The sequence below is a fragment of the Haemaphysalis longicornis genome, unplaced genomic scaffold (assembly GCF_048455015.1).
Source record: "Haemaphysalis longicornis isolate Haplotype H1 unplaced genomic scaffold, Haemaphysalis longicornis Haplotype H1 scaffold_7, whole genome shotgun sequence".
NCBI classification, from domain to species: Eukaryota; Metazoa; Arthropoda; class Arachnida; order Ixodida; family Ixodidae; genus Haemaphysalis; species Haemaphysalis longicornis.
Genome location: NW_027526422.1, coordinates 36,053,752 through 36,080,783, shown reverse-complemented (window position 1 = coordinate 36,080,783; position 27,032 = coordinate 36,053,752). Strand labels below are relative to the sequence as shown.

Sequence of the window (27,032 nt, the reverse complement as noted above, 5' to 3'; positions counted from 1 at the left end):
AAGACGCGCAATTTGAACCTGAGGTATAGAAACTACGCCCTAATTGAAACACTATAGAAAGACGGCACTGAGCACGTGGGTGGGCGTCGCGTCGCGAAACATCCACTAGGAATAATAATCATGACAACTGTGTGGACTGACACGGCCGAGGAGGCAGGTGACGTGATTGTTGCATTTTTAATTAGCTTCATCGAGGAAAGACAGGCGAGAGATCACGACGTCACATTTCGTGAAGCCAGCCAGATATCGATCGCATGTGGGCGCTTATGTAACTCCAGGACCACGCCTACGAAATTCGTTATAATGGCTTCTCAGTTGCGTAAATTTCGTCTAGTGTAACGTTCGTTTTTGGGCACAACGGATGTTGTTTGACACAATGGAGGTCCAGCTAATTTAGTACCGTCATCGCGTTCGATTTATTGTTTGAAAGCGACTCCAATATTCGTGGCGCGTGCTGTTTTAGGCTTCCATTGGAAGCAGTCGCGGAGGCAGGTATGATCCTCAAAAAGTTTGGTGCTGTTTCTGTAGCTTACAGGGGGCGTTAAGACAAACTAGGAGTTTGGTTCATTCAGAAGATGCCGTTGGCCAAATAACAACGACGCCAGTGTTTACCAAGAACTTCGAAAAGCTAAGCTATATATGACGTCATAGGTATGTTTGTGTGATGGGGGCTACCGGCCACCGCCACAAACATAATAGGCAATTGTAGCGCCTCAAGTTACGTTTCACCGTGTTACAATGCTAACGCGCGGTCTTCCCTGTTGACCTCGGGTAGCCCGGAGTGTGAAAGTTTTCACTATTTCTTCTCTTTTGTCGGTTAAAAAACGTCTTTTGGTGGTTGAATTGAGTAAGTTACCTAAGGCTAGTTGGTCAAAATTAAAGTTGCATTTTGTCCGCGTGGTCCCTTTAAGCTGACAGGAAAACAACATCGGTTAAAGTTGAATGCTAGCTCGGTCACTTACTACACGGACGCTGCAGGGTCGTGTGCATAACAATGTTTCACCTGTCATGGTTTTCTTGTGTCTTCTCGGGTTCTCCAACCGAGCTCCCAGCCGCGCTCACGCTGGGCAAGGCTAGGCAGGATGCTTCTCCATGACACCCGACCGTCGGGAGTGGGGACGAGTCTGGGTGGGCTTCCTCCAGCGGATGGCCATCGCGAGCCACCGGGGTCGAGTCCTCGGGCTGCATTGGTAACTCGGCAGACGGAACGTACTGTCCTGCGGTTTCGATGTTGGGGCTGAACTCCACCGGCTGCACGGCCACGATCGTATCCTGCAGGAAGCCGCTAGTAAGGGAGCCCAGCTCCAAGTCCAACGTTGCCAGTGGCTCCAAGAAGCTGATATCGTCGTACAGGCTGAACAGGCCATCGACATCATCGCTGCAAAGTGCCGTGTGCTCGACGCCTTCCTGCATTGCCAGCACTCTGTGGTCCAATGACGACTCTGCCAGAACCAGCTCTTTTTGGCCCGCGGGTGGGGCTTCTGATGGCGCAACAGAGTGCTGGAGGGGAAGTCCAACGTGTGGCGCCACCGAGTTCTCGTGGGTAGTTTCGATGCTTGGGGCGTGTTCAAGCATGCGAAGTTCCGACGGTTCAATATTGACCGCATCTTCGTCTTGCGTTTTTGACATATTCGCCCCCATGTTCGCGAGGTAAGAGTCTGAAAAGCTCTTGTACGTCAGTGCTTCCAGATCGCTATCCTCCTTGCCGAACTCGGTGACTTCATTAAACGAAGGCCCTGCACGGTCGTTGCTGTCTAGCCGCGTTTCTTCCGATTGTAGTTCAACTGGACGCTTCTCCGGGAGCTGGCACGCTTTAGCTCCACTAGTAACGTGCTCATAAGCGTGGCTGTCTTGAGTTGCGGTGTGAAGTGTTGGCTCGTACGCAACGTCGTCGGTCTGTGCAGTTACTTGTTCAGAGAGAACACTTTCTTTTAGCCCGCTTAAACCTTCTATTGCTGGTGCTTCTTGCGTCGTGTACTCGGGTAACTGGCTGTACTCTAATTCACCGGAAGGTAAAAGCTCGCGTTCCGGTTCTGTGTGCCGCGAGGTTTCCCCAGGAGGAGCGCTTTCTTTCACTTCGCCTAAAAGCTTTGTTGCTGGTGCGGCTTTTGTCATGTCGGCGGTAACGTAGCTGTGTTCTGTTGCGCCGGCAGGGGATTTTCCATGTATCCCTTCGCTAGGGCGTGCTTGTGCAGCTTCAGCGGGGCCACTCTCCTCGACTTCGGGTGGTCGTTCTATCTCGGAGACGTTGCCGTGATCTGTTGCATTGGAAGGTGTTGGCTCCTGCGCCATTTCTGTGGGTAGTGCGGTTGCATCAGGAAAAGCGTTCTTGTTTATTTCAAGTGGGGGTTCTATTGCTGGTGCTTCGTGAGTCATGCATTCGGCAGTGTGGCTGCGTTCTTTCGCATCGGAAGGCGGTAGCTCGCGCGCCTCTTCAGTGGGGCATGCAGCTACCTCACGAACAGGGATTTCCTTCACTTCGCGTTGGAAGGGGCTGTCTGTTGCTGGTTCCGGTTCCGCCACGTAGTCTGGGACGTTGCTGTATTTTATTGCGTCCGAAGTCACCTGCGCCACGTTGGTGGACGATGCAGTCGTTTCAGGAAAAGCGTTTTCCTTCTGAGGCATTGTCGCTGGCACTTCTTGCGTCATGTGTTCGGGTGCATGCACGGGCTCACTACCGGAGGCCAATTCTTCGGCTGTGGCAATTTCGTCTTCAGAAGGTGCCATGTGTTTCTCGTCGCGAGTGTGTTCCATTTCTGTTACTTCTTGAGTTACATACTCGGGAACAGGGGGGCGCTCTTGTGAATCGGATAGGGGTGGCTCGGACGTCACTTCTGTAGATATTGCAGTTTCTCTTTCAGAAGCACTCTCCCCTGAGTCTAATGAAGGTTTGGTTGTGGGCGCTGCTTGCATCGTATTGTCGGCCGCTCTAGCTAGTCGCCTAGTTGTATCTTCTGAAGAAGCGCTGTCGTTAACATCGTGCAAAGATTTTGCTGCCGCAGATTCTTGTGTCATGTAGTCGGGAATGTAGTGGCACTCCAGGGAATCAGATGGTGAAGGATGACGCGCTATTTCAGCACATTGCGCAGATACTTCAGAAGATGCTTCCTTTTTCTCATCGTGCGAAGATTCTACAGCGGCATTTTCTTGAGCCATGTAATCGGGAACGTGGTGGTGCTCTACAGAATCAGGAGGTAGTGGTTCGTTAACCATTTCGGCACATACAGCGGGTTGTTCTTCAGAAAATGCGCTTTTCTTCTTTTCGGATGAAGATTCTTCTGCGGTAGTTTCTCGCGTCATGTACTCTGGAACATAAAGGTACTCCAATGAATCAGCAGCTGGTGGTTCACATGCATTGGCGCTACGTCGACAGGGTATTTCTTCAGAAGAAGCATTTTCCTTTCGTTCGAGTGAATATTCAGCCATTATTTCGGGTTGCGATGTAGATTCCGGAACGCCTTGATATTTTAGCGCATGCCCTGATGGCTTAGAAGCGGCTTCGGTCGGCTCGGTAGTTGCTTGCCCTGACGGGACAGCTTGCTCTCGCTCTTCAACCATTATTAGATTCTCCGGTGGGTTTTCCTCGGCGGGAAGAGGAGAGGTCTCACGCAGAGGCTTTGCTTCCATTATTTCTTGTTCGACGTTGCTTTTTGTATCCTTAACTACGTCCTGGTGTTCGTATTTACGGAATAGTTTGGTATGTACTAAGTTGATAGGCATTGTAAGGGGTGTTTCGCCTTTTAAGTTTTCTCCCCTCGATTCCGGCGGCTTGCTCTCGATGTCGTTACTGGTGAACTCATGGCTGAGATGTCGACTTTTAAAAAGCTCAGGCTGCGGTCTTTCGGTCTCCGTCTTTGTACCAGGTCTCTGATCATTCAGTGGGTACGTTAAGGGCGCCGGGTCTGCGCTTTTCTTCGGGGAATACTGACCGGCCACTGGTGATAAGGAAAAATCAGCCTCTTCGAACGACGGGCCTTCCGAAGTCGGCAATGGCAGTGTATACGGGATGCTTGTGCGATCTGTTTGACGTGGAGGCAACGTTCTGGGCTCCAACGTGTAGCACGTGGTGGACACTTCGCCTTCCTCTGCGGACGGAATATCTGCCATATCCACAGCCTGCAGAACGGTGGATGCGTCTATCTTGAACGGCGGTGTTCTCGCCCCCATGGGCGGGTGCAGGCTCAACTCGATCTCGTCGACTGATGGAAGCTCATCGTCGAAGCCTCCCGCCAGTTTCGGAGACAATTTCGGCCGCTTCTCACGTTTGGGCTCGCGTCTCGGCTCGACTGCCACAAGGACACGCCGACCCGCGTCTTCCTCTCCCTCAGTCAGCAAGGAACTGGGGCGAAACGAAGCCACCATTTCGGCTTCCACGGCCAGCTTTTGGCGGCCTTCTGCCTCTTCTAAATACTGCTTGAATGTGACCTCGTTGAGGACAGCCTTTTTGACAAGCTTGCGTGACGGCGCCTCCTGGCGGCCTCTCGTTGCGCGTCTTTTTGTTAGTCTCGTTGGCCGCACTATCTGAAAGACTTCTTTTACGTGGGTCTCCCTTCTGATGTTGGTAGTGAAAAATGTTTCCTGATGTTTCTCCGTCGTGCTTTTCTCTGCTCCTTCCTTCTGTGCGTCGTCGGTGCTTGCCTCGCTTCGTTCTTGTCTTACCGAAGCAAAGGAAGAGCGTGGCTCTGCGTACAGCAGCTCTTCGTCCTTCTCGCTCCTCAGCACTACCTTTTTGGATACAAATTCGACACGTCCACTGCACTCTTCGAGTCTTTGACTAGAGCCATCAGAAGAGGAGCTTTCGCATGCAACAGGTTCGACGTACTCCAATTTTTCTCTCACGCGTGTCACCTTTTCTGTGGTCAAAATATCCAGAGCACCTCCATCAGTGACCTGACATGGAACTGAAAGTGACTCCTGAGGAACATTTTCATCCTGCGACCTCACCTCATCTCGCGGTACCACGGGTTTCTCGAAGCGCTCGGTGGTAATGACGTCTCGGATAACTCTCCTTATGATCGCGTCCACAGGCTCAGAAAGAGAACTGAAATCGGAGGATGACATTGCACGCCCTGGCTTTCCCGCCACGTCCGACTTGTCTTCTTGGTCTGGGGGGAAAGGGAGTGAGTCGAACTCCAGCTTTATTTTCGCCAGGTCAGCATCAGCGAGCGGTTCGACGATTCCAAATTTATCAGCCCATTGTGAATAACTGATCAATCTTTTTGTGAGGTCCCTTTGAAGCGCTTTCGATCCGCCAGGAGTGCCAGAATGATCGATGTCCGCAGGAGCTATTTCCCCAGACGAGCCTCTGGGGACCTGAGAAGGAATTTCCTTATCGGCGACTGCCACCACTTCTTTCTTGTCAGGCTGGCTTGTGAGCTCACAGGACGATTTGGACGATGTCACTGAAGTGACGTGGGCATCATCACGAGTAATGGCAAGTAAAATATTTTCTTTCCCCTTTTCTTTAAGCGTGGATTCAGCGGTATCAAATACCGTGTCCCCGCTAGTCGACTTTTTCTCCAAGAATTCGTTCCCAGTGAAGCCAGATTCTCGAAAAGGTGCATCTCTAAAGCTCATACTTGAAGACTCTTCAGCGCTTGAACCTTGTGGAAGCTCCGAGAGAGCAATTAGGTCAACAGCTGGCACGACAGAAAATGTTTCGGGGCAAGTAACTTCTTGTACAGAAGATGTCACGGTACAAGGCATTGGCTCCCCCTTCCGCGGCTGCGCCTCTTCCGGAACAAATCCGTTCTTTTCTCCTTTTTCTGGTATGAATGTTACCGCGATTTGTTGTACCGGTTCCACAGCGACTTCATTAGTGGGGATTTTATTATCTATTATTCCACTTTCGTGACCACTTCCTTCCAGGGGAGATGGCACCAATGCTGTCTCTTCATGCCTGCCATCCTGTATTGTAGTGCTTATCATTTCAGGCTGTTGGCCTTGATTTTTGTCTTCCTCCGTTGCAACAGCGGGCTCTTGGCCTGCATATGCGGTCGCAGAGGTGACTACTTCTGGCACTTTAGCAAAAGCATCCGGAGCTGGTGCTTTCTTCCAGACGGCCTCCTCTTCAAATGCTTGTGCCTGCAACGGTTCTGCAAAGATTTCCATGGCGTTAACTAGGTCGTTTCTCAGCATAGGCCCTCTGAGTGATAGCCTACGGGTCGAAATTGGGGCCTCAGTTTGTGGTTCAGTTTCCGTTTCTTGTCTCTCGAGAGGCAACTTAACTGATGGCGCTTCCACGCTGCCTGAAACGCTTAGAGACGAGGCGTCTTTTGGAAGTTTGCTTTCTCGAAGCGCATCTTCCCCACTTCGATGCTCTGTGTAAGGTTCTGATTCCGTCGTTAACCCCGTTGATCTTTCTGCAGTTGAACTTTCCGTGGGGGTAGTCGATGCAGTGTTGGGGTATTCCAGCGAGGCAACAGAAAAAGACTCAGTGGGCCGCACAGTTTCTTCACAGGGACCCCTTCCTTTGCACGCGGACAACGCATCAGCAGGGGGAAGTTCGCTGCTTCGTTTAAAAGGTGGCGAAGTTTCGTTACTTTCCTCTGGAACAACTTCTGGTGGTACCTCTACAGTCATGTACTCGGACACATTTCTGTATTCCACTGCATCGGCCAGGGAAGGTTCATGGCGTTGTTCAACTGGCAAGATGGATTCCTTACTTTTCTCGGCAACTTCTGCCATGTATTCGGGAACGGGTCGGTGTTCCGGTGTATAAGCAGGGGGTCGTTCATATTCTTCTTGCACCGGCCACAAGGTTTCCTTACTTTGCTGTGCAACTACTGTTAAGGGTGAAGCTAAAGTCATATTCTCCTTTACGTTTCTATAGTCCTCGGTCATATCTTCAGTCATGCACGGCCCTTTCTTTTGTGAAGAGTCTGGAGTAAATGCCTGCCTTTCTTTGGTGTACAATGCAACATCCGGCCCCGATAGATGGGCATCCTGGTCACGTGAAAATGACATCTCATGTTTTTCGTCAGCGCTTTGAAAAGCCGCTGGTCTGGTCGTTTCTCTCTCATAGCGCACATTCAAGTCAAATTGACCAATGATGGGAAATTCACGGTTCTTGATGGTAGCAACAGTAGCTTCAGTCAGGTCTTCTTTTGATATTATAAGCACAGCTATCTGTTGCTTGCGAGAGTGGGGTAGGTATGCGTGCGGTGCTTCAACAATGCCAACCTCATGTGGTATTGCTTTTTTGTCCGCGGTCTTTTCAGTTGTTTCGTGTATAGCTTCTTGAGTTTCTTCTGGGAAAGATTTTCCTGCCTCCTCAAGGGCAGCATATGTGGTAAGCGAAGGTTCTTGAACTGTTTCAACTTCTGTCACAGGCAAAGACCCGAGTTCGCGCTGGGATGGGATGTCTTCCGCCATTTCGACGATTGCAGCTTGCAGTGTTGCAGCAGGTGCAGTGAGAGCAGGGGCTTCAGGTAGTTCTTCGCCCTTCATGAATTCTGGAACAAATATGTACTCTAGCGCATAAGGTGGGGGCTCTATGTGGGGTTCACCAGGAACTTTCGGTGCTGTTATTTCAACAGGCTCCGTCTCGATTTCCGCAAGCTCAGCGGTAGGTGGTAAATGCTCGCCCTCTCTTTCAGCATCTTCAGGTTTAGGACCCGTAGGCGTGACCAAATCAGGTGGCATGGTTGGAGCCGCGGTCTTTTCAGTTGTTTGGTGTATAGCCCTTTGAGTTTCTTCTGGGAAAGACCTTCCTGCCGCCTCAAGGGCAGCATATGTGGTAAGCGAAGGTTCTTTAGCTGTTTCAACTTCTGTCACAGGCAAAGACTCGGGTTCGCGCTGGGATGGAATGTCTTCCGCCATTTCGACGATTGCAGCTTGCAGTGTTTCAGCAGGTGCAGTGAGAGCAGGGGCTTCAGGTAGTTCTTCGCCCTTCATGAATTCTGGAACAAATATGTACTCTAGCACATAAGGTGGGGGCTCTATGCTAGGTTCATCAGGAACTTGCAGTGCTGTTATTTCAACAGGCTCCGTATCGATTTCCGCAAGCTCAGCGGTAGGTGGTAAATAATCGCCCTCTCTTTCAGCATCTTCAGGTTTAGGACCCGTAAGCGTGACCAAATCAGGTGGCATGATTGGAGCCGCGGTCTTTTCAGTTGTTTCGTGTATAGCCCATTGAGTTTCTTCTGGGAAAGACCTTCCTGCCTCCTCAAGGGCAGCATATGTTTCTTGAACTGTTTCAACTTCTGTCACAGGCAAAGACCCGGGTTCGCGCTGGGATGGGATGTCTTCCGCCATTTCGACGATTGCAGCTTGCAGTGTTTCAGCAGGTGCAGTGAGAGCAGGGGCTTCAGGTAGTTCTTCGCCCTTCATGAATTCTGGAACAAATATGTACTCTAGCGCATAAGGTGGGGGCTCTATGCTAGGTTCATCAGGAACTTGCAGTGCTGTTATTTCAACAGGCTCCGTCTCGATTTCCGCAAGCTCAGCGGTAGGTGGTAAATGCTCGCCCTCTCTTTCAGCATCTTCAGGTTTAGGACCCGTAGACGTGACCAAAGCAGGTGGCATGATTGGAGCCGCGGTCTTTTCAGTTGTTTCGTGTATAGCCCATTGAGTTTCTTCTGGGAAAGACCTTCCTGCCTCCTCAAGGGCAGCATATGTTTCTTGAACTGTTTCAACTTCTGTCACAGGCAAAGACCCGGGTTCGCGCTGGGATGGGATGTCTTCCGCCATTTCGACGATTGCAGCTTGCAGTGTTTCAGCAGGTGCAGTGAGAGCAGGGGCTTCAGGTAGTTCTTCGCCCTTCATGAATTCTGGAACAAATATGTACTCTAGCGCATAAGGTGGGGGCTCTATGCTAGGTTCATCAGGAACTTGCAGTGCTGTTATTTCAACAGGCTCCGTATCGATTTCCGCAAGCTCAGCGGTAGGTGGTAAATAATCGCCCTCTCTTTCAGCATCTTCAGGTTTAGGACCCGTAGGCGTGACCAAATCAGGTGGCATGATTGGAGCCGCGGTCTTTTCAGTTGTTTCGTGTATAGCCCATTGAGTTTCTTCTGGGAAAGACCTTCCTGCCTCCTCAAGGGCAGCATATGTTTCTTGAACTGTTTCAACTTCTGTCACAGGCAAAGACCCGGGTTCGCGCTGGGATGGGATGTCTTCCGCCATTTCGACGATTGCAGCTTGCAGTGTTTCAGCAGGTGCAGTGAGAGCAGGGGCTTCAGGTAGTTCTTCGCCCTTCATGAATTCTGGAACAAATATGTACTCTAGCGCATAAGGTGGGGGCTCTATGCTAGGTTCATCAGGAACTTGCAGTGCTGTTATTTCAACAGGCTCCGTATCGATTTCCGCAAGCTCAGCGGTAGGTGGTAAATAATCGCCCTCTCTTTCAGCATCTTCAGGTTTAGGACCCGTAGGCGTGACCAAATCAGGTGGCATGATTGGAGCCGCGGTCTTTTCAGTTGTTTCGTGTATAGCCCATTGAGTTTCTTCTGGGAAAGACCTTCCTGCCTCCTCAAAGGCAGCATATGTTTCTTGAACTGTTTCAACTTCTGTCGCAGGCAAAGACGCGGGTTCGCGCTGGGATGGGATGTCTTCCGCCATTTCGACGATTGCAGCTTGCAGTACTTCAGCAGGTGCAGTGAGAGCAGGGGCTTCAGGTAGTTCTTCGCCCTTCATGAATTCTGGAACAAATATGTATTCTAGCGCATAAGGTAGGGGCTCTATGTGGGGTTCATCAGGAACTTTCGGTGCTGTTATTTCAACAGGCTCCGTCTCGATTTCCGCAAGCTCAGCGGTAGGTGGTAAATGCTCGCCCTCTCTTTCAGCATCTTCAGGTTTAGGACCCGTAGGCGTGACCAAATCAGGTGGCATGATTGGAGCCGCGGTCTTTTCAGTTGTTTCGTGTATAGCCCCTTGAGTTTCTTCTGGGAAAGACCTTCCTGCCTCCTCAAGGGCAGCATATGTGGTAAGCGAAGGTTCTTTAGCTGTTTCAACTTCTGTCTCAGGCAAAGACTCGGGTTCGCGCTGGGATGGAATGTCTTCCGCCATTTCGACGATTGCAGCTTGCAGGTTTTCAGCAGGAGCAGTGAGAGCAGGGAGATCAGGTAGTTCTTCGCCCTTCATGAATTCAGGAACAAATATGTACTCTAGCGCATAAGGCGGGGGCTCTATGCGGGGCTCATCAGGAACTTGCGGTGCTGTTGCTGGTTGTGTAAGTGATAGTTGTAAGTTTTCAACTTCTCTATTGTATTTTATATCTAGATCATACTCGAGTAAAACAGGGCGCTCATGCTTTGTTACAAAGGCTGATGCGGCTTCGCTGAAAATTTCCTTCTCTATGGCTAATTGTGGAGTGTAGGATTTAATAGTCTCTTTGGGAGTGATATCAAGTTGTGAATGTGGAAGTGGTATGTTTTCAACTTCTCTATCGTATTTTATATTTAAATCATAATCGAGTAAAACAGGGCGCTCATGCTTTGTTAAAAAGGCTGATGCGGCTTCGCTGAAAGTTTCCTTCTCTATGGCTAATTGTGGAGTGCATGACTTAATAGTCTTTTTGGGAGTGATATCAAGTTGTGAATGTGGAAGTGGTTCTGTCTTGCAAGTTTCCTTGGAATCATCAATGGGAGCTACCTGTGATGGTGTTTCTGCAGTAGTTCCTAATTCCATCAGTTTTGTTTCTGTGATGGGTGTAAACTGAGTATTCGCTTCTTCGGACACAGGGACCACTCCTACTTTTTCATCAATTGTAAGTGTTTCTTCCTGAATCGGGTAATCTATAGCTACAATAGCTCGATGTTCTGTCTGCTCTTCAGAGCCAGCGACCGCTCCGGCGAGCACTTCTGTCTTTTTATCTGTGTCTTCAGGAGCGTAAAAAACAGTTTTGTCGCATATCAAAGACAAAAATATGGTTTCCTTTGGAATGGGTGCTTCAGTCGCTGGTATCTGCATTACCGAAGCAGTGGGAAACGTTGCGGAAAGCTCGACCTCCTTAATTTCGAGTTGCAGTACATTTTCTTGTGTAGTCTCGCCCTGTACTTTTATTTGTGAAGTAATCCCCTCCTTCTCATCGTGTGCCGCAGTGGAGGAAATAGCCTCATACTCAAGTTGAATGGATTCCACGGAAGGCATTTCTTGCTCAACAGCTACGAGCTCTGTTTCCGGCCGTTCCAATTCGAGCGCAATTGCGGTGCTAGGCTCCACTGCTTCTTTGACCGGTTCAGGAACCGCTGCCTCCTGACGAACATCTGGCAGAGTAACCGGTTCGCTTTCTTCCGCTTCTGGTGGTACAGCCGAAGGTGGAAGTTCATATTCCCGTTTGGGTACCTCTGCAGGCATTTTTTGCTCTACTGCTGCGAATTCGATTGCCGGCTGTTCCGTTTCGAGCTCAGTTATGGTGGTAGGCTCCACGGCTTGTTTGAACGGCTCAGAAACTGCTGTCTCCTCACGAACACCTGGCAGAGTAAGCCGCTCAGCTTCTTCGAATGTCGGTGCCACAGCCGAAGATGGAAGTTCATATTCCTGTTTAGGCACCTTTTCTGCAAGCATTTCTTGCTCAACAGCTGCGACCTCTGTTTCCGGCCGTTCCGTTTCGAGCGCAATTGCAGTGGTAGGCTCCACTGCTCCTTTGACCGGTTCAGGAGCCGCTGCGTCCTCACGGACATCTTGCAGAGTAACCGGTTCAGTATCTTCCACTTCTTGGTGCACAGCGGAAGGTGGAAGTTCGTGTTGCGGTTTTGGCGCCTCCTCTGCAGGCGTTTCTTGCTCACCAGCTGCTAGTTCGATTGCCGGTCGTTCCTTTTCGAGCACAATTGCGGTGGTAGGCTCCGCTGCTTCTTTGATCGGTTCAGGAACCGCTGCGTCCTGACGAACATCTGCCAGAGTAACCGGTTCGCTTTCTTCCACTTCTGGTGGTACAACCGAAGGTGGAAGTTTATATTCCCATTTGGGTACCTCTGCAGGCATTGTTTGCTCTACAGCCGCGAATTCGTTTGCAGGCTGTTCCGTTTCGAGATCAGTCACGGTGGTAGGCTCCACTGCTTGTTTGGATGGCTCAGAAACTGCTGTCTCATCACGAACACCTGGCAGAGTAATCCGCTCAGCTTCTTCGAATTCTGGTGCTACAGCCGAAGGTGGAAGTTCATATTCTTGTTTGGGCACCTTCTCTGCAGGCATTTCTTTCTCAAGAGCTGCGAAGTCTGTTTCCGGCCGTTCCGTTTCGAGCGCAATTGCAGTTGTAGGCTCCACTGCTCCATTGACCGGTTCAGGAACCGCTGCGTCCTCACGGACATCTTGCAGAGTAACCGGTTCGGTTTCTTCCACTTCTGGGTGTGCAGCGGAAGCTGGAACTTCGTGTTGCGTTTTTGGCGCCTCCTCTGCAGGCGTTTCTTGCTCACCAGCTGCTAGTTCGATTGCCGGTCGTTCCTTTTCGAGCGCAATTGCGGTGATAGGCTCCACTGCTTCTTTGACCGGTTCAGGAACCGCTGATTCCTGACGAACATCTGCCAGAGTAACCGGTTCACTTTCTTCCGCTTCTGTTGGTACAGCCGAAGGTGGAAGTTCATATTCCCATTTGGGTACCTCTGCAGGCATTGTTTGCTCTACAGCCGCGAGTTCGATTGCAGGCTGTACCGTTTCGAGCTCAGTCACCGTGGTAGGCGCCACTGCTTGTTTGAATGGCTCAGAAACTGCTGTCTCATCACGAACACCTGGCAGAGTAATCCGCTCAGCTTCTTCGAATTCAGGTGCTACAACAGCAGGTGGAAGTTCATATTCCTGTTTGGGCACCTTCTCTGCAGGCATTTCTTTCTCAAGAGCTGCGAGGTCTGTTTCCGGCCGTTCCGTTTCGAGCGAAATTGCGGAGGTAGGCTCCACAGCGCCTTCGACCGGTTCAGGAACCACTGCCACATCACGAACATCTTGCAGAGTAACCGGTTCGGTATCTTCCACTTCTGGGTGTACAGCGGAAGGTGGAAGTTCGTGTTGCGGTTTTGGCGCGTCCTCTGCAGGCGTTTCCTGCTCACCAGCTGCTAGTTCGATTGCCGGTCGTTCCTTTTCGAGCGCCATTGCGGTGGTAGGCTCCACTGCTTCTTTGACCGGTTCAGGAACCGCTGACTCCTGACGAACATCTGCCAGAGTAACCGGTTCACTTTCTTCCGCTTCTGGTGGTACAGCCGAAGGTGGAAGTTCATATTCCCATTTGGGTACCTCTGCAGGCATTGTTTGCTCTACAGCCGCGAGTTCGATTGCAGGCTGTTCCGTTTCGAGCTCAGTCACCGTGGTAGGCTCCACTGCTTGTTTGAATGGCTCAGAAACTGCTGTCTCATCACGAACACCTGGCAGAGTAATCCGCTCAGCTTCTTCGAATTCAGGTGCTACAGCAGCAGGTGGAAGTTCATATTCCAGTTTGGGCACCTTCTCTGCAGGCATTTCTTTCTCAAGAGCTGCGAGGTCTGTTTCCGGCCGTTCCGTTTCGAGCGAAATTGCGGAGGTAGGCTCCACAGCGCCTTCGACCGGTTCAGGAACCACTGCCACATCACGAACATCTTGCAGAGTAACCAGTTCGGTATCTTCCACTTCTGGGTGTACAGCGGAAGGTGGAAGTTCGTGTTGCGGTTTTGGCGCCTCCTCTGCAGGCGTTTCCTGCTCACCAGCTGCTAGTTCGATTGCCGGTCGTTCCTTTTCGAGCGCCATTGCGGTGGTAGGCTCCACTGCTTCTTTTACCGGTTCAGGAACCGCTGATTCCTGACGAACATCTGCCAGAGTAACCGGTTCACTTTCTTCCGCTTCTGGTGGTACAGCCGAAGGTGGAAGTTCATATTCCCATTTGGGTACCTCTGCAGGCATTGTTTGCTCTACAGCCGCGAGTTCGATTGCAGGCTGTTCCGTTTCGAGCTCAGTCACCGTGGTAGGCTCCACTGCTTGTTTGAATGGCTCAGAAACTGCTGTCTCATCACGAACACCTGGCAGAGTAATCCGCTCAGCTTCTTCGAATTCAGGTGCTACAGCAGCAGGTGGAAGTTCATATTCCTGTTTGGGCACCTTCTCTGCAGGCATTTCTTTCTCAAGAGCTGCGAGGTCTGTTTCCGGCCGTTCCGTTTCGAGCGAAATTGCGGAGGTAGGCTCCACAGCGCCTTCGACCGGTTCAGGAACCACTGCCACATCACGAACATCTTGCAGAGTAACCGGTTCGGTATCTTCCACTTCTGCGTGTACAGCGGAAGGTGGAAGTTCGTGTTGCGGTTTTGGCGCCTCCTCTGCAGGCGTTTCTTGCTCACCAGCTGCTAGTTCGATTGCCGGTCGTTCCTTTTCGAGCGCAATTGCGGTGGTAGGCTCCACTGCTTCTTTGACCGGTTCAGGAACCGCTGATTCCTGACGAACATCTGCCACAGTAACCGGTTCACTTTCTTCCGCTTCTGGTGGTACAGCCGAAGGTGGAAGTTCATATTCCCATTTGGGTACCTCTGCAGGCATTGTTTGCTCTACAGCCGCGAGTTCGATTGCAGGCTGTTCCGTTTCGAGCTCAGTCACCGTGGTAGGCTCCACTGCTTGTTTGAATGGCTCAGAAACTGCTGTCTCATCACGAACACCTGGCAGAGTAATTCGCTCAGCTTCTTCGAATTGTGGTGCTACAGCAGAAGGCGGAAGCTCATATTCCTGTTTGGGCACCTTCTCTGCAGGCATTTCTTTCTCAAGAGCTGCGAGGTCTGTTTCCGGCCGTTCCGTTTCGAGCGAAATTGCGGAGGTAGGCTCCACAGCGGCTTCGACCGGTTCAGGAACCACTGCCACATCACGAACATCTTGCAGAGTAACCGGTTCGGTATCTTCCACTTCTGGGTGTACATCGGAAGGTGGAAGTTCGTGTTGCGGTTTTGGCGCCTCCTCTGCAGGCGTTTCTTGCTCACCAGCTGCTAGTTCGATTGCCGGTCGTTCCGTTACAAGCGCGATTGCGGAGGTAGGCTCCACAGCGCCTTCGACCGGTTCAGGAACCACTGCCACATCACGAACATCTTGCAGAGTAACCGGTTCGGTATCTTCCACTTCTGGGCGTACAGCGGAAGGTGGAAGTTCGTGTTGCGGTTTTGGCGCCTCCTCTGCAGGCGTTTCCTGCTCACCAGCTGCTAGTTCGATTGCCGGTCGTTCCTTTTCGAGCGCCATTGCGGTGGTAGGCTCCACTGCTTCTTTTACCGGTTCAGGAACCGCTGATTCCTGACGAACATCTGCCAGAGTAACCGGTTCACTTTCTTCCGCTTCTGGTGGTACAGCCGAAGGTGGAAGTTCATATTCCCATTTGGGTACCTCTGCAGGCATTGTTTGCTCTACAGCCGCGAGTTCGATTGCAGGCTGTTCCGTTTCGAGCTCAGTCACCGTGGTAGGCTCCACTGCTTGTTTGAATGGCTCAGAAACTGCTGTCTCATCACGAACACCTGGCAGAGTAATCCGCTCAGCTTCTTCGAATTCAGGTGCTACAGCAGCAGGTGGAAGTTCATATTCCGGTTTGGGCACCTTCTCTGCAGGCATTTCTTTCTCAAGAGCTGCGAGGTCTGTTTCCGGCCGTTCCGTTTCGAGCGAAATTGCGGAGGTAGGCTCCACAGCGCCTTCGACCGGTTCAGGAACCACTGCCACATCACGAACATCTTGCAGAGTAACCGGTTCGGTATCTTCCACTTCTGGGTGTACATCGGAAGGTGGAAGTTCGTGTTGCGGTTTTGGCGCCTCCTCTGCAGGCGTTTCTTGCTCACTAGCTGCTAGTTCGATTGCCGGTCGTTCCTTTTCGAGCGCAATTGCCGTGGTAGGCTCCACTGCTTCTTTGACCGGTTCAGGAACCGCTGATTCCTGACGAACATCTGCCAGAGTAACCGGTTCACTTTCTTCCGCTTCTGGTGGTACAGCAGAAGGTGGAAGTTCATATTCCCATTTGGGTACCTCTGCAGGCATTGTTTGCTCTACAGCCGCGAGTTCGATTGCAGGCTGTTCCGTTTCGAGCTCAGTCACCGTGGTAGGCTCCACTGCTTGTTTGAATGGCTCAGAAACTGCTGTCTCATCACGAACACCTGGCAGAGTAATCCGCTCAGCTTCTTCGAATTCAGGTGCTACAGCAGCAGGTGGAAGTTCATATTCCTGTTTGGGCACCTTCTCTGCAGGCATTTCTTTCTCAAGAGCTGCGAGGTCTGTTTCGGGCCGTTCCGTTTCGAGCGAAATTGCGGAGGTAGGCTCCACAGCGCCTTCGACCGGTTCAGGAACCACTGCCACATCACGAACATCTTGCAGAGTAACCGGTTCGGTATCTTCCACTTCTGGGTGTACAGCGGAAGGTGGAAGTTCGTGTTGCGGTTTTGGCGCCTCCTCTGCAGGCGTTTCTTGCTCACCAGCTGCTAGTTCGATTGCCGGTCGTTCCTTTTCGAGCGCACTTGCGGTGGTAGGCTCCACTTCTTCTTTGACCGGTTCAGGAACCGCTGATTCCTGACGAACATCTGCCACAGTAACCGGTTCACTTTCTTCCGCTTCTGGTGGTACAGCCAAAGGTGGAAGTTCATATTCCCATTTGGGTACCTCTGCAGGCATTGTTTGCTCTACAGCCGCGAGTTCGATTGCAGGCTGTTCCGTTTCGAGCTCAGTCACCGTGGTAGGCTCCACTGCTTGTTTGAATGGCTCAGAAACTGCTGTCTCATCACGAACACCTGGCAGAGTAATTCGCTCAGCTTCTTCGAATTGTGGTGCTACAGCAGAAGGTGGAAGTTCATATTCCTGTTTGGGCACCTTCTCTGCAGGCATTTCTTTCTCAAGAGCTGCGAGGTCTGTTTCCGGCCGTTCCGTTTCGAGCGAAATTGCGGAGGTAGGCTCCACAGCGCCTTCGACCGGTTCAGGAACCACTGCCACATCACGAACATCTTGCAGAGTAACCGGTTCGGTATCTTCCACTTCTGGGGGTACAGCGGAAGGTGGAAGTTCGTGTTGCGGTTTTGGCGCCTCCTCTGCAGGCGTTTCTTGCTCACCAGCTGCTAGTTCGATTGCCGGTCGTTCCTTTTCGAGCGCAATTGCGGTGGTAGGCTCCACTGCTTCTTTGACCGGTTCAGGAACCGCTGATTCCTGACGAACATCTGCCAGAGTAACCGGTTCACTTTCTTCCGCTTCTGGTGGTACAGCCGAAGGTGGAAGCCCATATTCCCATTTGGGTACCTCTGCAGGCATTGTTTGCTCTACAGCCGCGAGTTCGATTGCAGGCTGTTCCGTTTCGAGCTCAGTCACCGTGGTAGGCTCCACTGCTTGTTTGAATGGCTCAGAAACTGCTGTCTCATCACGAACACCTGGCAGAGTAATTCGCTCAGCTTTTTCGAATTGTGGCGCTAAAGCAGAAGGTGGAAGTTCATATTCCTGTTTGGGCACCTTCTCTGCAGGCATTTCTTTCTCAAGAGCTGCGAGGTCTGTTTCCGGCCGTTCCGTTCCGAGCGAAATTGCGGAGGTAGGCTCCACAGCGCCTTCGACCGGTTCAGGAAACACTGCCACATCACGAACATCTTGCAGAGTAACCGGTTCGGTATGTTCCACTCCTGGGTGTACAGCGGAAGGTGGAAGTTCGTGTTGTGGTTTTGGCGCCTCCTCTGCAGGCGTTTCTTGCTCACCAGATGCTAGTTCGATTGCCGGTCGTTCCGTTACAAGCGCGATTGCGGTGGTAGGCTCCACTGCTCCTTTGACTGGTTCAGGAACCGCTGCGTCCTCAAGGACATCTTGCAGAGTAACCGGTTCGGTTTCTTCCACTTCTGGGTGTACAGCGGAAGCTGGAACTTCGTGTTGCGTTTTTGGCGCCTCCTCTGCAGGCGTTTCTTGCTCACCAGCTGCTAGTTCGATTGCCGGTCGTTCCTTTTCGAGCGCAATTGCGGTGGTAGGCTCCACTGCTTCTTTGGCTGGTTCAGGAACCGCTGATTCCTGACGAACATCTGCCAGAGTAACCGGTTCAGTTTCTTCCACTTCTGGTGGTACAGCCGAAGGTGGAAGTTCATATTCCCATTTGGGTACCTCTGCAGGCATTGTTTGCTCTACAGCCGTGAGTTCGATTGCAGGCTGTTCCGTTTCGAGCTCAGTCACCGTGGTAGGCTCCACTGCTTGTTTGAATGGCTCAGAAACTGCTGTCTCATCACGAACACCTGGCAGAGTAATTCGCTCAGCTTCTTCGAATTGTGGTGCTACAGCAGAAGGTGGAAGTTCATATTCCTGTTTGGGCACCTTCTCTGCAGGCATTTCTTTCTCAAGAGCTGCGAGGTCTGTTTCCGGCCGTTCCGTTTCGAGCGAAATTGCGGAGGTAGGCTCCACAGCGCCTTCGACCAGTTCAGGAACCACTGCCACATCACGAACATCTTGCAGAGTAACCGGTTCGGTATCTTCCACTTCTGGGGGTACAGCGGAAGGTGGAAGTTCGTGTTGCGGTTTTGGCGCCTCCTCTGCAGGCGTTTCTTGCTCACCAGCTGCTAGTTCGATTGCCGGTCGTTCCTTTTCGAGCGCAATTGCGGTGGTAGGCTCCACTGCTTCTTTGACCGGTTCAGGAACCGCTGATTCCTGACGAACATCTGCCAGAGTAACCGGTTCACTTTCTTCCGCTTCTGGTGGTACAGCCGAAGGTGGAAGCCCATATTCCCATTTGGGTACCTCTGCAGGCATTGTTTGCTCTACAGCCGCGAGTTCGATTGCAGGCTGTTCCGTTTCGAGCTCAGTCACCGTGGTAGGCTCCACTGCTTGTTTGAATGGCTCAGAAACTGCTGTCTCATCACGAACACCTGGCAGAGTAATTCGCTCAGCTTTTTCGAATTGTGGCGCTAAAGCAGAAGGTGGAAGTTCATATTCCTGTTTGGGCACCTTCTCTGCAGGCATTTCTTTCTCAAGAGCTGCGAGGTCTGTTTCCGGCCGTTCCGTTCCGAGCGAAATTGCGGAGGTAGGCTCCACAGCGCCTTCGACCGGTTCAGGAAACACTGCCACATCACGAACATCTTGCAGAGTAACCGGTTCGGTATGTTCCACTCCTGGGTGTACAGCGGAAGGTGGAAGTTCGTGTTGTGGTTTTGGCGCCTCCTCTGCAGGCGTTTCTTGCTCACCAGATGCTAGTTCGATTGCCGGTCGTTCCGTTACAAGCGCGATTGCGGTGGTAGGCTCCACTGCTCCTTTGACTGGTTCAGGAACCGCTGCGTCCTCAAGGACATCTTGCAGAGTAACCGGTTCGGTTTCTTCCACTTCTGGGTGTACAGCGGAAGCTGGAACTTCGTGTTGCGTTTTTGGCGCCTCCTCTGCAGGCGTTTCTTGCTCACCAGCTGCTAGTTCGATTGCCGGTCGTTCCTTTTCGAGCGCAATTGCGGTGGTAGGCTCCACTGCTTCTTTGGCTGGTTCAGGAACCGCTGATTCCTGACGAACATCTGCCAGAGTAACCGGTTCAGTTTCTTCCACTTCTGGTGGTACAGCCGAAGGTGGAAGTTCATATTCCCATTTGGGTACCTCTGCAGGCATTGTTTGCTCTACAGCCGTGAGTTCGATTGCAGGCTGTTCCGTTTCGAGCTCAGTCACCGTGGTAGGCTCCACTGCTTGTTTGAATGGCTCAGAAACTGCTGTCTCATCACGAACACCTGGCAGAGTAATCCGCTCAGCTTCTTCGAATTCTGGTGCTACAGCATAAGGTGGAAGTTCATATTCCTGTTTGGGCACCTTCTCTGCAGGCATTTCTTTCTCAAGAGCTGCGAGGTCTGTTTCCGGCCGTTCCGTTTCGAGCGAAATTGCGGAGGTAGGCTCCACAGCTCCTTCGACCGGTTCAGGAACCACTGCCACATCACGAACATCTTGCAGAGTAACCGGTTCGGTATCTTCCACTTCTGGGTGTACATCGGAAGGTGGAAGTTCGTGTTGCGTTTTTGGCGCCTCCTCTGCAGGCGTTTCTTGCTCACCAGCTGCTAGTTCGATTGCCGGTCGTTCCTTTTCGAGCGCAATTGCGGTGGTAGGCTCCACTGCTCCTTTGACCGGTTCAGAAACCGCTGCGTCCTCACGGACATCTTGCAGAGTAACCGGTTCGGCATCTTCCAATGCTTGGTGTACAGCGGAAGGTGGAAATTCATGTTCCGGTTTTGCCGCCTCTACAGGCGTTTCTTGCTCACCAGCTGCTGGTTCGATTGCCGGATGTTCCTTTTCGAGCGCAATTGCGGTGGTAGGCTCCACTGCTTCTTTGGCCGGTTCAGGAACCGCTGATTCCTGACGAACATCTGCCAGAGTAACCGGTTCACTTTCTTCCACTTCTGGTGGTACAGCCGAAGGTGGAAGTTCATATTCCCATTTGGGTACCTCTGCAGGCATTGTTTGCTCTACAGCCGCGAGTTCGATTGCAGGCTGTTCCGTTTCGAGCTCAGTCACCGTGGTAGGCTCCACTGCTTGTTTGAATGGCTCAGAAACTGCTGTCTCATCACGAACACCTGGCAGAGTAATCCTCTCAGCTTCTTCGAATTCTGGTGCTACAGCAGAAGGTGGAAGTTCATATTCCTGTTTGGGCACCTTCTCTGCAGGCATTTCTTTCTCAAGAGCTGCGAGGTCTGTTTCCGGCCGTTCCGTTCCGAGCGAAATTGCGGAGGTAGGCTCCACAGCTCCTTCGACCGGTTCAGGAACCACTGCCACATCACGAACATCTTGCAGAGTAACCGGTTCGGTATCTTCCACTTCTGGGTGTACAGCGGAAGGTGGAAGTTCGTGTTGCGGTTTTGGCGCCTCCTCTGCAGGCGTTTCTTGCTCACCAGCTGCTAGTTCGATTGCCGGTCGTTCCGTTACAAGCGCGATTGTGGTGGTAGGCTCCACGGCTTCTTTGACCGGTTCAGGAACCACTGCCACCTCACGAACATCTTGCAGAGTAACCGGTTCGGTGTCTTCCACTTCTGGGTGTACAGCGGAAGCTGGAAGTTCGTGTTGCGGTTTTTGCGCCTCCTCTGCACGCGTTTCTTGTTCACCAGCTGCTAGTTCGATTACCGGTCGTTCCTTTTCGAGCGCAAATGCGGTGGTAGGCTCCACTGCTTCTTTGACCGGTTCAGGAATCACTGCGTCCTCACGAACATCTTGCAGAGTAACCGGTTCTGTATCTTCCACTTGTGGGTGTACAGCGGAAGGTGGAAGTTCGTGTTGCGGTTTTCGCGCCTCCTCTGCAGGCGTTTCTTGCTCAACAGCTGTTAGTTCGATTGCCGGCGGTCCTGTTTTGAGCGCAATTGCACTGGTAGGCTCCACTGCTACTTTGACCGGTTCAGGAACCACTACGTCGTCATGAACGTCTTGCAGAGTAACAGGTTCGGTATCTTCCACTTCTGGGTGTACCGCGGAAGGTGGAAGTTCGTGTTGTGGTTTTGGCTCCTCCTCTGCAGGCGTTTCTTGCTCCCCACCAGCTGCTAGTTCGATTGCCGGTAGTTCCTTTTCGAACGCGATTGCGGTGGTAGGCTCAACTGCTCCTTTGACCGGTTCAGGAAACGCTGCGTCTTCACTGACATTTTGGAGATTAACCGGTTCGGTGTCTTCCACTTCTGGCTGTACAGCGGAAGCTGCAAGTTCGTGTTGCGGTTTTGGCGCCTCCTCTGCAGGCGTTTCTTGCTCAACAGCTGTTAGTTCGATTGCCGGCGGTTCTGTTTTGAGCGCAATTGCCGTGGTAGGCTCCACTGGTTCTTTTACCGGTTCAGGAACCGCTGCGTCTTCACGGACATCTTGCAGAGTAACCGGTTCGGTATCTTCTACTTCTGGGTGTACAGAGGAAGGCGGAAGTTCGTGTTGCGGTGTTGGCGCCTCCTCTGCAGGCGTTTCTTGCTCACCAGCTGCTAGTTCGATCGCCGCTCGTTCCGTTTCGAGCGCAATTGCGGTGGTAGGCTCAACTGCTGCTCTGACCGGCTCAGAAATTGCTGCTTCCTCCCGAACGTCTTGCAGAGTAACTGGTTTGGTTTCTTCCCCTTCTGTTGGTGCAGCTGAAGGTGAAGGTTCGTATTCTAGTTTGGGAACCCCATATGAAGGCAACTCTTGCTCTACAGCTGCGAGTTCAGTTTCCGGTCGTTTTGTTGCGGAGCAAGGCAGGAATTCCGAAGGCTCCTGCGAGCCATTTTTCCGTTCCATTGAAGCTCTTTCTTCCGTAGGAATAACTTCATCTATTTGTGTTATCGATACAATTGGAACGATTGATAGGTTTTCAAATGATGATTCCAATGGCTTTACAGCGTCGACTTTCCATTCTTCCAGCTGTGTTTGTTCAGACGCTGTGAGGCCGGCTGTTGATGCCTGAGGAGTCGTGTCAACGCCTGGAAGTAAGGCTGGTGGCCAATCTTGTACTTCCCGTTTGGGACTGGCAATGGTTGATAGGTCTTTCTCACTGCTCATCCATTCTATTGATGGCGGTTCTTCGGATGTTGTTAGTGCACCATGTTTCAGTGATATTGGCTTAGCGTTTTTGGCAGTTGAATCAGGCTCGGGTCGTGTTTCGGACAGCGGCCATGACAGGCCCATGAGCTGAGGTGGGCCTTCGAGGCTTGGCTTCCATTCAATAGATGGTGCTTCTTCAGAACTGGCAAACGTCCCCGACTTTGGGACCGTTGGTGGAAACTTTCGTTCCTCTGCTGTGTCTATGAGCTGTGGAGGGGCTTTAGGAATTGAAGGCGTCTCCTCAAAAAGTATCAAGTTAGCCGATTCGTTTCTCATACAGAGAATATCTGGCTGTATAAATAGCTCTTTCTGAAGTTCGGGTCCAGGAGGGGCCGGCTTCGAGACTTTCCCAGTACTTGACGTGACCTCAACTGTCCGCATTTCCTTTGTTATGCATTGAAATGGTGCTATTTCACCGAATGCATTTTCTGAAGCTGGCTTCTCTGCAGTTTTCTGAAGTTCCTTTACCAGCAAATCAGAGGCGTCAGGTAAACCAGATGTTTCTGTGCTAGGCTGCCACTCAATCTCTGTTTTCACCTCTGAAGGGATGTACTCAATTGGTGGTGGCTGCTCTATTCCTAACTGTTGAATGGTGGGTATTTTCGGGAATTGCTCTTGACAGGTAGTGCGATCTAGAGGAGCTGCTTCTCCCGCGGCTTCTACAGTGGCCGATTTCTCTTCTAATGGAAGCGCTTGAGACGAAAAAAGTTCAATTGCCGGGCGGTACTCTACTGGTATTTCTGCTACAACTGGTTCTTCCCCCTTGGGAGCCTGAATCGCCTCAACTCGCTTTGTGGTATAAGTTTCTCGATCACCCGTTCTCTCAGGTTCTGCATCGGGTCTCACAAGTTGATGTGACGCAGTTGTCGTGACTTCAGGAACGTCCTTTGCCGCTAGCTCTTGTTCTTCTACAGGTACTATTTTCTGGGGTGACTCTTCTACTGGAGCTGTTTCACGGTGATCGCCGCCATAAAAGCCTTCCTCAGACGTTTTCTGAGGTTGGGCGTGTTCTCGAATTTGTGACGAAGGCAATTCTGCCATGTCCTCTTTAATCGCTGTATCGCACTCCCGCTCGGAAATTTCCGTTTTTTGTTCAGGCTTCGTAACTTCACCGAGCGAGAATCCCGGCTGTGAGACTTCCACTGCGGCCGTGATAGGCAGTTCACGAGTAGGAAATTCTTGTCGCGTGCTTAGCAACAGCTTGGTTCTATTCTCCAGCATTTCCTGGGTGAGCTCATCCCGCTCTTGGGTTCCGAGTGAATCAGCGAGAACGTCGTCTTCTGGGTGTTCTTCGCCGTGATAAGGTATTACAGCATGAGCATCCTCGCCTCCAGCCGGCAGGTCTGCTAAATTGGCGTTCATCTGTTCAGCCGAGGGGCCGGGTCGTGTCTTTGAATAGGCGTTTTTTTCGGGCACCAAAATCAAAGCCATGGATTTACGGGACGTTCTGTTTCGCTTTATATTCCCGATCTTTTCCTCCTCAGCTCTGCTAGGAGTACCATCAGCTTCTTCAGAAAGGTCCTCGATGTATAATCCCGACTGTTCCGTCCAAACCCTCGCTTCAACCGCGGATTCCTTGACTCTTTTAAGAGGTTCTGATGCACTGCTGCCTACTGCTTCCTCTTCATTTTCGGCAGCGGTAGTGGCCTGTGTTCGCAATATCACTTCTGTGGGATCCTTGCTCTGCACACCCGTCATGGCGTCGGCTTGGAATAATCCACCCTCCTCCTCCTCTTCGCCATCGGCCATTTCTGCTGGCAACAGTTGCTTTTCACTCGGTGACACCACTTCTTGCCGCTCATCCTTCTTCGCTCCCTCTTCCATTAACGGAACGAGTGCTCTGACTTCCGGCTGTGTTTGCCTAGCCTGTGTTGGAATTGCGTGAGTTACTTGCTCCGTGACCGCAGGGACCTCCGGTATACGACTCACTCTGGTGGCCCCTGAGCTCTCTCGCTTTGCGAAAAACTCTTGCAGCCAGCTGGGTAACTCAGATCGAGTCCTACTTTCCTCCGCGATTATTGTGCTGCCGCGTCCACGATCGGAGCAAACTCTTCGCAAAGAAACGTCCATATGAGGGAACCGTATTATCTTGTCGTCGCTCCCAATGGCTTGCCTCATTTGCTGCTCGTTCAGCAGATACACTCTCTCTGTGGTGGACCCTGTTTTGTCATCACCAAGTTCCTCCATTTCTGCCTGGGGTAGGCTTGGTGGTCGCTCATGCGGTGAATCCCCGCTAGGAAGAAGTTCGTCCGTTTGAGATGTGGTGCTGCTTACAGGCCTCGGTGGCTCTCCCGCTTGGACACTTTCTTCTTTAGTGGCTGGCTTAAGAGAGCTTTGCTGCACGGTACCAAAGCGAATGGCATCCTTGGAACCGGGAAGCGTCTGTATGAGGGCATCAGGTGACAATGTGTTCGTTGAGTCAGTCCGCTGGTTCGCGAATGCTGCGTTTAAAACGCGCACGATTTCAACCACGTCCACCTCTTTGAGGTGTTCCAGGTTAACAGAGCGCGTCTTCTTGGCGCTACTGCTCTTTTTCTGTCTGTGAGACAATATAACGTCCGACGAGGATTTTGCTCGCTGCATAGGAATTTCTAAGTTTCTGGATGGCAATTTCGTCGATGAAGAGGTCGTAGTTTCTTCAGATTCGGTTGGGCTGACCATGACGACGATGTTGACATGCTGCCGTGGCGGGCCCTGGGGCTCCGCCTTTCCGACAGGCCCGGATCCCGGCTTTTCATCCTGGCTCGTGGTAGGAAGGTCGTCGGGTTCGATCTGGGAGGACACTGACCTGCACATGGAGTAATGTATGCCGGACACGGTTCCCACGCCGCTGATGCTTGGCCCGGGCCCCAGGACGACCGAGTCCGCATGGTGCAGGTGCTGCTCCATCCGATAGTCACTGAAGCGCGCAGAGAACTCTCTTTGCTCGCCGTTATCCGTTCTCCCATCGGCATCGCCCTCCTGGTCCCCTTGTTGGACGTCCGACTGTGGCGCGACGGGAAGCTCCTCTGCAGTGCCCCCACCACCACCCGGAGGCGGGTCGGCGGCGGACTCGTCCTTGGTCGGCGGTTCGCTCATTGTTTTTTCCTCCGCATTTCTCGCCGGCTACGCTCCTGCCAGCATCGAAGCGGAGCTCTTGATCGACGAGGCAGCAGTGAAGATGCAAGTCGTTCCGCCTCTTAACCGTGCATTCGGTCGACGCGGACCGTTGGCCTCCAGTCGACGACGTCCAACCCGGGCACCGCAGCATCACCGCAAGCCTTGGGCTGACGTGGCTGCGTTCGCAGCATCGCCAAGCTGCGTACGGGAACTTCACGTGGCACGGCTACGCGGGATCCGAAATGGCATGCTGAGGCTCGGCGCGCTGGTGGCCTGCATAAGATTCGTCACATGAAGCAACCGATTATGCACTTTCCTTCACTCTCGAGGCTCGATTTGTTTATATAAACCTCAAATATTATAACGATTCATTATTACATAAGGTCGACTAACATAAGGTGTCGATTTATTATAACATAAGAAAGCGATGATTGTCACGTTAGAAGACAGCAACCGTATCATGGGCTTTGCACGTAATGAGCGTGGGTAATATTTGGAAAGGTCGGCGTCAAAACAGCACGCGAGAAAAGAGCACTTGCGTACGAGCACGGCATCAAAAGAGCACGTGACAAAAGCGCATGGCGACAAGAGAACAGCGACAGAAGAGCACGCAACTAAAGAGCAAAACGTCAACACAGCACAACGATAAAACAGCGCGCTTTTATGGAACGCCTAAACAGGTTCTAGTTTTTCTCGGGGAAAAAAATTCCGGCTTCGTAACCATAGGACAACGCAGCTTATGTCTGTTAAAACTGAGGCGCATATGTTTCAAGCTATGACGTACCCATGAGATACTTCGTTGTTATATCTTTATAGTATATTAAGTGCGAATGCACTTTATAAGCGACCCTGAATCACTCGTCCGCCGTCCGCGCTCCCCCTCTCCCCTAGCAACGGCGCGGAGGAGGAGAGAGAGCGTGCGTAGCAACGGTCTCGGCGTAGCAACGGTCTCCTGCTCGGCGTAGCTGCGGGCGGCGCGTCGCTGCGCCGGTTCGCTTCGCGTTCCGTCCGCGTGAGGGCGCTCGCTCGTCGGCTCCGCATTCCGACGCTCGAGGGAGCTCGCGCGACGGCGCGCCCCTCCGGATCAAATCGGGTAACTTCGGGTAACTTCGGGCAAACTCGGGCATTCGCACTTTGCCATCTTCCCTCTCACTTGGGAAATGCTTGTCTTTTTGTGCTAGTTCTCACCATACAGAGTTTGCCATACTTTTCCTCAGAATGCAAAACATGGCCCAGTGTGCTCTTTGAGCTACTTCTCGTAAGCTGGCATTGATTTTAGCTTTTAAGGTTTCTTTCCTAACGCGATACATACAGTTGTATCGATTATTTTGATTTTATTTTTAACGTGCGCCGTTAAGACGTTAACGTGCGCCTTTAACGTACGCCGTCACATAAGGTGCTTCGTTATGACAGCCGAAGAACTGGAAAGTTGGGTTTAGTTTTTATGACGTTTGCATAACCACGCAATAGCTCCTTGCCTGCTTATCGGTTGCTAGTGCGAGTGTGCATTACGAATTTTACAAAAAAAAAACGCTCTAAAGGCTGAAATGCGCCGTAATTGCCCT

General features: G+C 51.8%; 1 protein-coding gene across 1 annotated transcript; it reads right to left on the bottom strand.

The window, feature by feature from the left end:
* Positions 1-999: 999 nt before the first annotated feature.
* On the bottom strand, positions 1,000-25,446 carry LOC144146257 (uncharacterized). The gene is made up of 5 exons (XM_077678220.1): positions 23,868-25,446; positions 16,329-16,466; positions 10,077-10,163; positions 3,930-5,402; positions 1,000-1,481 (listed from the first exon to the last, which is right to left on the bottom strand). Exons 1-5 carry the CDS (start codon positions 25,444-25,446, stop codon positions 1,000-1,002), a joined length of 3,759 nt encoding a protein of 1,252 aa, XP_077534346.1.
* Positions 25,447-27,032: the final 1,586 nt, after the last annotated feature.